Here is a 13,631-nt window from a genome sequence, read left to right as displayed (position 1 = left end):
AGTTGCTGCTCTTAAACTGAAAATCAATAGTTGATGCCATAGTTTTTCACTAACTTTCTTGCTTTACATTTATGAAGCTTCGATCCATGATCAGGTGACTTCTTTTGATTGATATGGGTTTATCATTATATCTCGGTGAGTTTTGTGATATGTCACCCAAAATTCTTTAGGTGTGCAAATATTATAATAGCGGTTCTGAACTATGGCTACATGTTAGAGTTACTTACACAAATAAGTAGCTTATAGGTTGAATTCTAAGCTTTGGAGGCTTTGACTTAATTATACATATATAAGCAAGTCTTTTGCAAAGAAGCACTTTAGTTTTTGTCACCTTGAAACAAACTAGAGTAACCGGGGAGGAGATAATCTCTGCCTCCAATCGGCCTCCAGCTGATTGGCCTTTAGATGTGTCTCTGTGGCATTTTTTTTTTTTTTTATTGCTGCCTTGTGTGGAAGGGCTCAACTTACTAGGGTGCCAGAAAGGCAGGCCCTGGGTTATTTAAGAGAGCAGACTCAGAAAGCCATGAGGAGCCAGCCAATGAGTAGTGGACCCCAGGTTATTGATTTACTGTCTTGACTTCCCTCAATAATGGACAGTGACGTGACATGGAATTATAAGGCAAATAAACCGTTTCTTTCATATAAGTTGTTCTAGTCAATGTTTTATCAGAGTGACAGAAGGCATGTTAAGGTACCAGATTATTCCAAAGTGGAGTTATGACAGAAAACTACCAAATGGAACATTTTGGAATAATGACAATGCTTTATTTATAGTACATAAAGAGATTAATAATTCATAATCTAATAGATTATATGTACATGACTACATATAGCTATTGGTTATCTCCAAGAGCAACACTTATTAAGATGAGAATGACACAATTATTGTTTGAAAGTTCCACTTACCTCTCTGAGACTAAGATATGATATTGTTGTGTCCATCTTAAATGGACAATTCACAGTTTCTCTTGATAGGGTACACAGTGAGTCACTAGCTTTTAAAATGACCCATAGTGCTGCATGGAGATAAAACCATTTAAAAATTTTATTATCTGTATCAACATTCATGAAAGTGCATCAGAATGCTTTGAACAGTAGAATGACATCAATAATAATATGAATATAATCCATATAGAATTCATGTGTACTCATGGTGGGGAAATGAAGAGATGATGAAAATTGATTGGGAATTACAGTCAGTGATGGCTTCCTGGAAGTGCTGGTGTGTCTAGATTCAGAAAGATCTAGATTCAACAATTGGGGCTATTTGTAAAAGGCTACATCAAAAACATGTGTATCAGTCCTGATCATCACTGAAGACATAGATGAGCTAAGTTCAAAGCAGTTTTTTCTTTTTCCTGTGATACAAAGGAAAACTGTAGTGAGAGCATAGAAAATGGAATTATTTCACATTTAAAGGCGGAGAGTGTTTCATGGGTGACAGCTTCCTGCTCTTGAAGTGGTGAGAAGCTTGAATGGACAACAACTTTATATGATCCAGCCGGAACTGTTGATGTGAGCAGCAAAGGAACAAAATACTTTCTCCAATGTCCAGGGATGAAATTTACAAGATGAAGGGAGGACAGGACATTGCAAAGATGAGAATGGGCAACTAAGTTAAATCACCATGATTCTAGAAAAGGGGGTCAGTGAGAGGCCAATGCCAAAACATCTTAGCCAGTCTTACAAGGAACCTGGGTTCTGACAGCCAGCCCCAGGTAACAAGATTCCCAGTAGACATTTGTGACTGAAACAGTATCAGAGCTCTGTATCAGAGCTGACCTCAGTTACACACTTGATTGCGTTAACAGAGCCCCCTTCTGCAGTAAGACCAAATAATATAAACTAGTCATTAGAAGAAGTCAGCAGGAGCAGAGATAAGGCCCTTCTCTCAAACCTGGGAGCTTGCCTTACAGTCCATCTGCAGCTTTCCCAAGGACAGCAAGGAGCTTCCCAGTGGCGACTTAACTGCACAGGTGATTAACTTAATGCAGTATTGTGACCACGGAGGCATTTTTTTGTTTGTTTTATTGACTTTAATATTATTAGATATATTTTAACATCTCAAGGTTGTCCCTTTTCTGACAATATTTCCAAATTCTTTCAGTATTTTGATTGCCTTAAAAGAGACTGGGAAAGAATTAAAAAAAAAAAAAAAAACGAAAAAAAAAAGCCACTATTTAAGAGGAAATTAGCACATTCTCAGCTTTTTATAACTTTATAATTGAAATCTCATTAAAAGCTTTCTAGGTCTTCTTTTCCCTAAGTGACTAGGTGTCCCTAATTTGTTCTCAGCAAATGTGACTAATTCCAGACAAGGACTAGAAAAAAGTCCGATACCTGTTGGGGGATAGCAAGGTTAAATAAGTGGGGTGGCTTTTTTAGGTTGCTTTTAATCTCAGGGAAAAAAAATCGAGGCAGGTGGGGGACTTCACTGCCTTCTCTTTGAGTCCTGCCTTTCTCAGTCCGGGTGAAGATTCCCAGGGAATTGAGAGCGCGGTTTTGTTTCTCCCTTGTATTGCAGATAGGGGGAGGAGGTGGTTATTAGAAGCTCTTCCTCGCTCGGTTCCCCTCTCCGCCTGACGGCACCGCTCTCTTGCGGACTCGCTTCTCCTAGGTGATCCATTTCTAGGCAACGTGGGGCTGCAGCGGAGCTTGCCAGGCTGCTGTTGGCTTCCCGCATCCCGCCGGACGAGCGGCTCCTGAGCATCCTGCAGCCGCGGCTCCGCGCGCCGGCCTGGCCCGCTGCTCGCTCCCGGCGGACTCCCCCGCCACCGCGCCCGCGGAGCCGCTCGGGCCCTCCGCGGCAGCTCCGGGGCCCGCCTCGCGCAGAAGGGCAGTCTTCTCTGCATTACTATCTGCATTACCTTCAAGTTCACTTTTCCCACACCTCCCGGAGCGGGCCTCCCCCTCCCCGCTGGAGTCTGGCGGCTCTGCTCCATCCTCCTCATCGCCGGTGGCACTGAGAGCTGGCCGCGAGGCGCCACGACCGCGCGCGGCCCGGGGTGGAGGGGCTCGGCGGCGGGGGAGGGCGCGGGCACATCCGGCGCGGGGGTGCCCAAGTTGCGGCGGAGCTGGGACCCGCCACCGCGGCCCCCGCGCGGCCACGGCCACCGTCTGAGCGCCAGCCTCGCCCCCTGTCCGAGAGCAGCCAAGGCTGGATACATTTTTAAAAAGCCCAACTGCAAACAACTCTGGCGATGCCAAAATTCCCAGCCGAGTGACAGGGCTTGGGAGGAGGCTGCCTCTGGCTGTGCTAGCTCTCGGGTCGCCTGTGCCTCCTCTGCGACTAGGAAAGGCTGTGTGTGCTCTGGCAAGAGGGATTTGGAAATTAGAGGGAAAGCTGCACTCAACTCTATCGTGACCTCAAACTCTGTGGACCGGATAAAAGAATATCCAGATATTGGAAGTAAAGTCGTGGTCAAGGAGGATCAGCATCATCGGAGGATGGAAGTTTTCCCTTTGCTCTTGTTTCTGTCCCTCTGGTGGTCTCGAACCTGGGACCTGGCGACCGCCGACTCCATCATCCACATCGGTAAGACAGGGCCGGTGCGGCTTGTGGCGACTTTCCCTAGCGTTTCCTTGGCAGGAATCTCTGTTCCCCAACCCCCTCGAGCCTCAGGCTGCTGCTGGGTGGCCTCTGTTCGCGCCCCTCGGAGCCCGCGCTTGCTCTGGCTAAGCTTTCCCTAAGCTTGCAGCGCGGAGTGAGGCCGGGTGGGGAGTGCGGGCCGGGCGCTAGGGGCTCACTGTGGCCTCCGCGCAGTAGTGTGGGGAGTGTGGGGACTCGGGGTACAGGGAGAAGGAAGTTTGATTGACTCTACCTTCCCGGTTTTTCCCGGATGTACATTTGAGACATAAAAAAAAAAATCATGGGGGGTGGGGGGAGGCTGGCAGTGTCATCCGCGGGGGAGAGAGGCGGGCTGGGGCCGGGGGCGCTCCCCGAGGCTCGAACAGGTGGTTTTGCATCGTGAGCGTCTGAGTCCGCTGCGGCGAGCGGTGCGGATGCCCAGGCTCGCGAGGTCTTCTGCGGTTCCCGAGACACGGTGGCCAAAGAGGGTGGCTGGGCACACGTTCCTTGCCCGGGGCGTGGAAGACGCCAAAGCCGGTGCAGGCCGCTCCGGTGGCCCGGCCAGACGGGGTGGCTGCTGACAGCCTTCTCCTGAGCTGCGTCAGGGCGAGCTCTGCATCCCGGATCCCCCAAGGCCCCGCGGGTCGTCAGGCTCCTGGCCCCACCTATTGGCGAGCCCGGCGGCTAGGCGGCGTGGCGGGAGCGGCGGGGCTCGAGTCATTATCATGCAGGGTACCCGCAGCTGTGGGCTCCAACTCTTCTCACTTGCTAATCCCCGAGAGCTGAGTGGAGATTGGCTTTTACAGCCTTTTCTTCCTTAGTGTGATGATTTCCTTTTCGGGAATTCGCCTCTTGGGCAAGCAAGGTTCTTCTGCTGGGCTGCAGTGAGACCCCTCTGGGGCAAAAAAAAAAAAAAAAAAAAAAAAAAAAAAAAAAAGAAAAAAAAAAAGAAAAAAGAAATATATATATATATATATATTTTCTTTTCCAATTTGGGTAGAGGACTTTTATCGTTACCACCTGTTTTTCAAATCCAGGTGGCAGATGGGTCAAGTCTTCTCCTTTGCCTGTTCACCGTGACACAGACACACACACACACACACACACACACACACACACACACACACACACCCTGTGGCAGGTGAACCAGCTGCAGGTGGCAGTTTCTCCCAAGCAAGGGCCTTCTGTCTGTGCTTGTTCCTGTGGTGGACAGATCCTCAGCTCCAGGGGGGGTGGGGGGGGTGGGCTCCCTCTTTTGGTATTATAGGCTATCTTTGTAAACATGTCTGCCATTCTCTATCATTTATAGCAATGGGACTGTATGTCTCTGTGCTAGGAGTAATGAGGTCAGAATTCAGAAAACCTTGGCCTTGTGCATTAAGAAAATAAAGCATTAGATAGCTGGCCTTCTGGATCCCATTTTTGCCTGGGGCTTCAAGCGCCTGTAGGTTCAGAACTTTTCAGGGAGAAATGATCTCACTGAGAGGTTCAGTAACTCTCTGATAAGAGTTTTCAAATGAACCATGCTTTTCGTGAAGACATGGCATGGATTTATGTCCAGCTGAAGGGAGGAGGACGAGACTGTGGGGGTGTGGTCAGTATATCTCTCTCTCTATTCATTTGATGATTGGGAGTTTCTGCCTTATGTTTGCCACTCCCCCCCCCCCCCCCCCCGGGGGTGGCAGGGACTTGTAGACAAGTGTTATTTTATTGCTTAGTCTGTGCTCTGCATGTTAAAAATATGATTTGCAAACATGTATATATGTATATATCTTGGTATTCTTTATGAGAGGAATACTATTTTACAACGCAGTCTGGGCATTTGGTTCAGAACAGAAGATAACTGTTATATGTTTCCCACCGTTGTCAGTCAGCGTGAAACGGCTTGTTTATAACTAGATGGTTTAAGAAGTAACTGTGCAGCAATTACACGTTTCTTTAGAAATCTAGCTGTGTTCATCAGCTCTCTATAATCAACTAAAATAAATAACTTCTTTCTCAATTAATTTGTGTTGAATGAAACTATTGTATTAGACAAGGGAATTGACTTCTTTTATAGACTACCTAATGTTGCTGAGGAGCTAACAGTTTTAAAAGCCTTAAACCTCTTATAATGTACTGAAAATTGGCTAAGTTATGTGTACTTCAGAGGTTAAATGCCCCCTTTCTTGCGCATATAGCAGAAGAATGGTACATTAAAAATGGATAGGTCTGTTTTAAACTTGTATGGCCACAGTTAACATGCACTGACTGGGTCAGGTTGCTTACTCAGTTGGTGAGGAAGAAATTTCTTTAGGTGACTGCTTTGATGAAATTAGATGAGAAACACGGATATGAGGAGTGAATAAGCTCAGGACTAAAGGGCTGAAAATAACACCATGGTAAAAGGAATATTTCACTTAAATAGATGTAAAGAGATATGCCGAAATGAAGATTTGCTCAGCCTGGTGGGAAAAGTGGTTGCTATAGATAGTTCAGCTGCACAGGAAAGATACAAAGTCAGAGCTCTGGCAATTTCTTTAAATACTGATGTTTCTGACATTGAACCTTCATATGTGTGGGAACATTCTCAACTCTCTGCTTTTACTTCTTGAATGTAGCTTAAGAAAGACAATTGCATATTTACCTTTAATATTTTGTTGAATAAATTAACTTACTATGATCATGAAATACGTTTTAATAGTCGAGCCACAATGATTGAGATGAAAATACAATTATTCTACTCTAAATATATAATATTATAATGGCTTGAACTTTCTTTTCAACATGTTTTAGAGACATATATTTGTCTATTTATTTTCTAAGTACACATACATAGTATTTCACGTTGAATCACCTCCTTTGCCCTGGTGAAAGAAAGGTCTTTGGCGTATAAAAACTATGCGAGTTTGAATTACGCTTCTACTTTGGGCCTGTGCATTGATTGAGTAATTTCATCAGAACCACATTACTTGATTGCTTAGAAGTTTCCTAACGATCTGCATGCTGTAGGAAGATCCAAACCGTCGTGAGAGGAATGGCAATGATACGGTGTTTTATGAGGCTATTCAGAAGTCGCGCTGATTTATGTAGCTAGAAAGCTCCCAAGTCTTTGAGATTAGCCACGCTGACTGCTATTTTCCTCATACATCAGTCGTCCCACACTCTGCACTCCCTCAACACAACAGGAGTGTAGAGTGCGCTGCTTTAATTAAGCAGGGATTAGGCGGCATTTCCAGTCAACTGCACAGTTTGAGTTTGCCTCCTATCTAATATGGAGGATCTCACATTTTAACACTTTAATATATGCTCATTTCTTTATCTGGTTTCTGTGCTCATAGAGTAGATTGTAAATCAGCTCTCCCCAGCCACATATCTCTAGACGGAAATGTGCAAGGACTGTACTCATTCATATATTACACACATCACTTGCCAATTTGGGCTATCAGTTTCAGTAAAATGCCTCATGTCAACAAGGAGGAAAAAAGAGCCATTTATTAATTTTCTTCCAAAGCAGATGATACTTCATGCTCCAAGATCATAATAATCGATGCTGTCATTATGAGAAGCCAAGACAGTTCACGGCATGTTTTCATTGTGAGGATGTTCAAGGTATACAGCTGGCATGCTGAAATGCGCAGCAGAGTAAGAACAACACTATACAAACAAAACTCTTTTACTTGCTGTTCATCTGGGGTGTATTATAAACTCATTGCCAGAAGGCACATGATAACTAAATATTTTTTTTTGCTAAAATGTTTTTTTCCTTCACCTGATTTTTGGTGGTTAGCTAGTCACCCCAAACAGTCATTAGGAACTCTTTGCATCATATATTCCAAACTGTATTTCTCCCCTTTACTCTGGTTAGAGCATCTGCTTGTTCCCTAAGTTACATACAAATAGAAATAAACTTACAGAAAGCATCAAGATACATACTTTACTGTTGCTCTTTTCTGCGTGATTAATACAGTTCTTTGAAGCACAATTCTGATGTGAATTAAATTAGACAATGTTGTTATTAATCAAAGACATCACTCGTGACATGACTAATAAACATTATAACAAGGACCTTTGCTGTCTACTCCAGATGAAATATATATCCACTAAATAGTCCTATCAATGTTCATTCAAATATGAGTAAAAATCAAAGTGATTAACATTTGACTTATCTAAATATAGGTAGTAATTGAAATTGTTAGAGGCAGTGGAAGATGGGTTTCATTTAATTCTGACATCTATAGCTTATTTTGTCATACTCATAATGAACCTATGATTCCAAAACCTCTATGTTACATGCAGAAATTTTTCTTCTTTCATCTGCTTATGTTATTGTGAGTGAGGCATCCAATTGTATTGTGTCATCAGTTTATTTTGATTATAGAATGCATATTACTAACAATACTTGGCATTGCTGAATAATTAATATTTATTGGGAATACATTTGTGGCTATGGAGATATCACTGCCTTATAAGCTATTCCTTTGTAGTCCTCCATGACAAAACCATATAATATATCTTCCAAATTATCAGAAAAAGGGGCCACTTAGTCACATTTGTGATACTGGAAGATTGGTGATGTTGTTTAATCCTGTATTATATATATTAATTTTGTTTTTTACTCCTACACACGTGATTCTAAACAAGTCAACACATGCCACTTCTTAAAGATGTTAAATGAATGGATTCAATAATTTAAGTGTTACAAAAATTTCAAATCAAACAAGGGTATTTTCTTAAATAATATTCTGGCGAGGAAGAAGTAGGACAGAAGGAAGGCTGTTGCATGGTGAACGGTGTTGGTACAAACAGACAGCAGTGAATGCAGCCATTTGTCAGTTCTTACTGGAGTGGTTCTTCTCGCCTCTAGAAACCCTATGGCTGCAAACTGATGGGCCATTATGAGAAAATGCATATAAACAGAGCTGTGAAGGACACACACACACACACACACACACACACACACACACACACACACACATATACACAAATATAGATACCTCTTAACAAGATGCATATCCTTCATGGAGATCCATATTTTCACATAGCCTTGCGTGCTTAATATGAAATTTCATGTATTGTGAGTCTTACACAGACATACCACCAACACAGACACCACTAGAAAACCCCTAGTAAAACTGGCTTATTTGGTCTTTAGAACCAATATGTCTTCTTCCTGATAATTTCTTGTTTTCTTTAGTTGTTGCTATAATCTCACTTGTACTGTATTCTCTTCTCAGGATAGTGAGAGATGGGCTGTAAGTCGATTTGAATACAGTTGCTTGATTTAAACGCTGTAATTACATATTCATAATGTGACCTAACTTAAATGAATAGTTTTTCTTATTCTTTTGTATATTGTCCAATGTCAGTATTAATATGTAATAATTTATATGGAATAATTCACTGTAAATGTCCAAATAAAATTAAGTAATCAGATGGACATATTAAGACTTACATTAAGATTATTCTGAGATTCTTTATATATTTTTTTATTAATTTATTCATATTACATCTCGATTGTTATCCCATCCCTTGTATCCTCCCATTCCTCCCTCCTTCTCATTTTCCCCTTACTCTCCTCTCCTATGACTGTGATTGAAGGGGACCTCCTCCCCCTGTGTATTGTGAAGCCAGGCCTGGTGGCACATGCCTTTAATCCCAGCAATCAGGAGGCAGAGGGAAGCGGATCGCTGTGAGTTTGAGGCCAGCCTGGTCTACAAAGTGAGTCTAGGATAGTCAAGGCTACACAGAGAAACCATGTCTCAAAAAAAAAAAAAAAAAAGAGTATTTGTGAGTTCTTGTCATTTATTTAAAATAATGACTTTTAGCTTTTGGTTATAGACACAAATTTCAAGTGAAAGCAGAGGATGGATTTAAGAAATAATATATAAGTACTCTGGATTCACATTCTGGTTGGTTCCCACTCTATTTATAAACAGCTAACTGAGTAATCTTGGACATGTATTTAATTCTTTGAGTCTCTATTATGGACTTTAAACTCAAGCACATTTAAGTTCTAAAGTAATGTGAGCAAAAAGAAAATTCTATATTAAAAGACTTTCATAATGAAATGTGGAGAAGAAGACATATTCAAATATAATACACACAGTTACAATTAGTAGCAAGTTTTAGGTTGAACTTAAAAAATAAAAGTGTGAATGTAATACATAACTGAAACTGTAATCATTCCACTCAGGAACTAGGAATTGAGATGATTTTTACTGCAAATAAGAATTATATTTAATATATTTGCTAATCACATTTGCTAGAGGGCTCTAGTATCAGTTGAAGGGAGATGGATTTGCTTTATTGTTGTATATTTTGTTTGTAATTTGACTGTCATGATCACTAGGCATCACACAGAGTGTTATTCATGGCATGCCACACACAAGTGCTCTCTCTAATGACTGACTTCAGGGGCAAGCAGTCATGCTCAAATCAGCCCTGTCTACACTGCCTATATAACTAAGAATTTTGTAGCACTCTAGTAATATTAGGGCAGGAGTGATGTAAATCACAGATGTATCAGGCAAAGAAATAGGCAACTTAGCATTCTTCCTTTTGTTGGATTCTTGTTCCTGTGTCCTTCCTACTTGTATACACAGGCTGCTCGCCAAGTAGCCTTAATATGCAGGTATATTGTTGACTCACTGTGAGCCTCCTTAGTAGATGGAAGCTGAGTCAGAGGTGTCCCAAGCTGAGCATCCAGACTGGACATATGTTTAGCGTTTGTAAATTACCCCAGCTAGTTATCCTATTAATGCAAATTGCTAGTCATAAAAATCAAGTTACTAACTTTATTAAAATAGTACGTATATCATTTTCCTTCATCCAACAGTTATTCAAACAAGGTATTGTTTAAAATAAATACTATTATTTATTGCTATAAATATCTGGTTTCTCCTAAATGAGATCCTTGCTTCATTAGCACATCATTATAATTCTAGTAGTTAATATTCACAGAAGGACAGGATAATAGAGACACTTCAGCCAACATATACGAATCTGTTATTCCATGAACCTTTTCCACATTTCTTATAATTTTTGAGAATTGGTAACTACCCTCTAAATGACTCTCTAGATTCCCAGAATTGAAATATTGAGCAAACTATGCTTTTTATTTATGGATTTTTTCAGCTTAATACAAAGTAGATATAACCTAACATTGTAATAAACACTACTAAGTTAAATGAGGGACTGACAGGTGACACAACACTTTTTGTAGGATGGCATGGTAGGTAATAATACCCTAGAGAAAAAAATACTTGATTCAAAGGGCAGTGGTCATATCACCAGATGATATACATTGAAGAATTTTAGGAAGAGACCATTGCAAGGACAATGACTGTGAGACAAGACACTAGGAGTTATTTTAATTTGTAAAAGGACATTTTGAAAACCACTTTTAGTTTAATGAGCAAAGTGGGACGTAGAAGGGAATAAAATCTGACCTACAAGTAAAGCAAATCCAGGAAAGACTTACGTTTTATGGTTTGGCTCTTTGGTTTTTATAACCTTCTCTAGTTGCATGTAGTAGAACTGTAGTTTGGCTACTGTTACTTGAGTTTAATTGGTTGCTGAAGGAGAAAAGCTGTCATTGTACAAAGTATATAAGATATTAAAAACAGTCTTTTCGAGCCGGGCGTGGTGGCGCACGCCTTTAATCCCAGCACCCGGGGGGAGGCAAAGGTAGGTGGATCGCTGTGAGTTCGAGGCCAGCCTGGTCTACAAAGTGAGTCCAGGACGGCCAAGGCCAAGGCTACACAGAGAGACCCTGTCTCGAAAAACAAGAAAACAAAACAAAACAAAACAAAAACAAAAAAACCAGTCTTTTCTCATTCATTGGCTGAACGAGAAAGATTGAGGGCAAGAAGAGAGGCTTCCAAATATTTTGTGCGGGCAAGAAGTTGAAGTGTGTTACTGTGAACGAAAAATGGGAAAGTAGGGGGCGTGGGAAACTGTTAGGTAGAAATCCAAGTAGGATTTATTAAATTTTGTAATCATGTTATAGGAAATTATTGTAACGTTGTTATAGGAAAATTAAAACCTTTTTATTGTACGTGGCCTTTAATCAGTGAGTGGGGTACATGAGTGAGGTAGAAAAGCTCTAATACAAAATCCTTGTAGAATGGAGAGGTCAGGAAGAGAGAGACAGGTGCGACAGACAATGCCCTGTGAGACAGAAAGGAAGCCAGAATCAGTTAGAATTCTAGAAGGAAATCAAGGACGGTATTTTTCGGAAGAGGAGTCGAGATGCTGCCAAGTTGAGTGTGCAAAAAAATGATTTTAGTATGTTTCATGACAGAGATGAACTTGAAGAAACCTGTGTCCAGTGAGCAGGAAGTGATAAAACGCAGGGCAGCCACATGCAAAAGAATAAGATATATGTGTCACAAATAGAAATTCTATTTACTTCTGAGGCATCTTATTATTTTTTGTGATATATGATATTCTAAAATTATGAATACTAAAATAGAATACTTTGCTGTTATGATAGACACATTTGAACTGATCATAAACTTTAAAAAATAATATCTGACATGCATATTATTTGCTTAACATCACTTGGAAACATTTCATTTAGAAGAGAATATAATTATTGTATAGGGCAATATTATTCATCTCAACACAGAATTCATGTTATGTTAATTTTCCGTGGCATATTTAAACATTTCCTTTTATGGGTCTTTCACTTCTATTTGTGCTATAGCACAGCTGACAGCTTTTCAGTCACAGGTGAAAATGAAGAAAGGAAATGTTCTAAATTTTCTAGGCTTAGAGATCTTTTGAAAGTGAATCTTAATGCATTCGTGAGTCTATTAATATCCCAACAAATTGTGTACATCTCATTAATCCTGTGCTTCAGATACTATCTGTATTGAAATAAGTTTTTCACTATTTCTCTGTGTTATTCTCTAGTGCTATCTCCTCCATAAAACCCTCTCCTTTTGTGGGAATGATGTGTTGCATGGCTATTTCTATTTGGCCACATGCATTAACTGATGTGTAAACAGGAGATTCTTGAATAGTTGGAATATTAAAGTCTGTAGTTTGGGATCAGAAATAACTGGCAAAAAAAAAAAAAGAGCTGGAAAAATAACTGCCTGAGGAACATATTATTTGAATATAGAATATCAAAAGCTATTTTGTAGCTTAGTAGTCCATGACTTCTTGGGATGGTGAAGTGCAGTCATTTGATGAATTTCTGAAGCAGATTTATATCTAAACTTAGTTGGAATGGGTACCTAAAATTGATGAAGTACTTGATCTACTTACTATCAACATCATTAAAATGTCATACACCATTGGCAGTACATTTCAGATTGACAGATCGTTCTTAAAAGCCAAGGACCAGGTAATACGTCAGAAGGTGAAGAGACAAGTGAACTACTGCAGATGTTATTTTGCATGTAGTTTAAGGTGAACTAAAATGAGAAGAAGCTGATTCATTTGCAGAAAATCCCCAGCAATCTGTCAGCATACAAAATTGTTTGAATGATGCTGTGACAATCACTGTGTAGCGAGTTAGCTGCTTCTTGAATGGAATAACAAGAGCATGACAAGGGAGTTGCTTTTGGAGATGGTAGCACTCAGCATAGACCAAAGTAAGTGTAGCCTGATGAGACCATTAGATTATTTTCTGACCAAGATTACTTTTCAATTTTGGATCCTGTATTTGCATAGGATACATCTCATGTTCAGACTTGACTGACGTTTCTCTTTTGTTATCTGCAGCGATACCTGGTATAATTCAAATGTTATTTTAAAGATATGTAATTGACTGCTCATATGGAAAAATTGTGATCTATATTATCATGCTACATTTGCAATAAATAGATCGAGTCACCTAGGAATTTAACAAAGGACATTTAGCAGTCAGTCTTAGCAAATGGTAATTTTAATATATAGTGCCTAACTATTTAGGATTTAATGTCTCATCTCATCACCTAGGTGACCTGTGCCTCTTATCCTTGAAGAAATATTAGAGATGCATACCACCTTATAGCTTAGCTTCATATTAGGAAGCCAAAGTAAGAGCTCTTTAGATCTCTCCATTGGATGACTGATCCACTACAGTTTTGGA

At 40.5% G+C, this 13,631-nt stretch overlaps 1 protein-coding gene across 2 annotated transcripts in view; it reads left to right on the top strand.

Annotated features, from left to right (window-relative positions):
• Positions 1 to 3,040: 3,040 nt before the first annotated feature.
• Positions 3,041 to 13,631, top strand: part of GRID2 (glutamate ionotropic receptor delta type subunit 2) — a 1,382,318-nt gene continuing 1,371,727 nt past the window's right edge. The window contains exon 1 of one of the 2 annotated variants that reach the window (XM_084785474.1): positions 3,041 to 3,535. In XM_084785474.1, the coding sequence (XP_084641600.1) occupies positions 3,448 to 3,535 (88 nt within the window). In that variant the 5' untranslated portion in view covers positions 3,041 to 3,447. The remainder of the gene's footprint in view (positions 3,536 to 13,631) is intronic. The other variant, XM_084785473.1, reaches the window with a different exon arrangement.

The sequence above is a fragment of the Acomys minous genome, assembly GCF_964271855.1.
Source record: "Acomys minous genome assembly, chromosome: 6".
NCBI classification, from domain to species: domain Eukaryota; kingdom Metazoa; phylum Chordata; class Mammalia; order Rodentia; family Muridae; genus Acomys; species Acomys minous.
The sequence above is the reverse complement of the archived record's forward strand: the minus strand, read 5'-3'. Positions and strand labels throughout refer to the sequence as shown.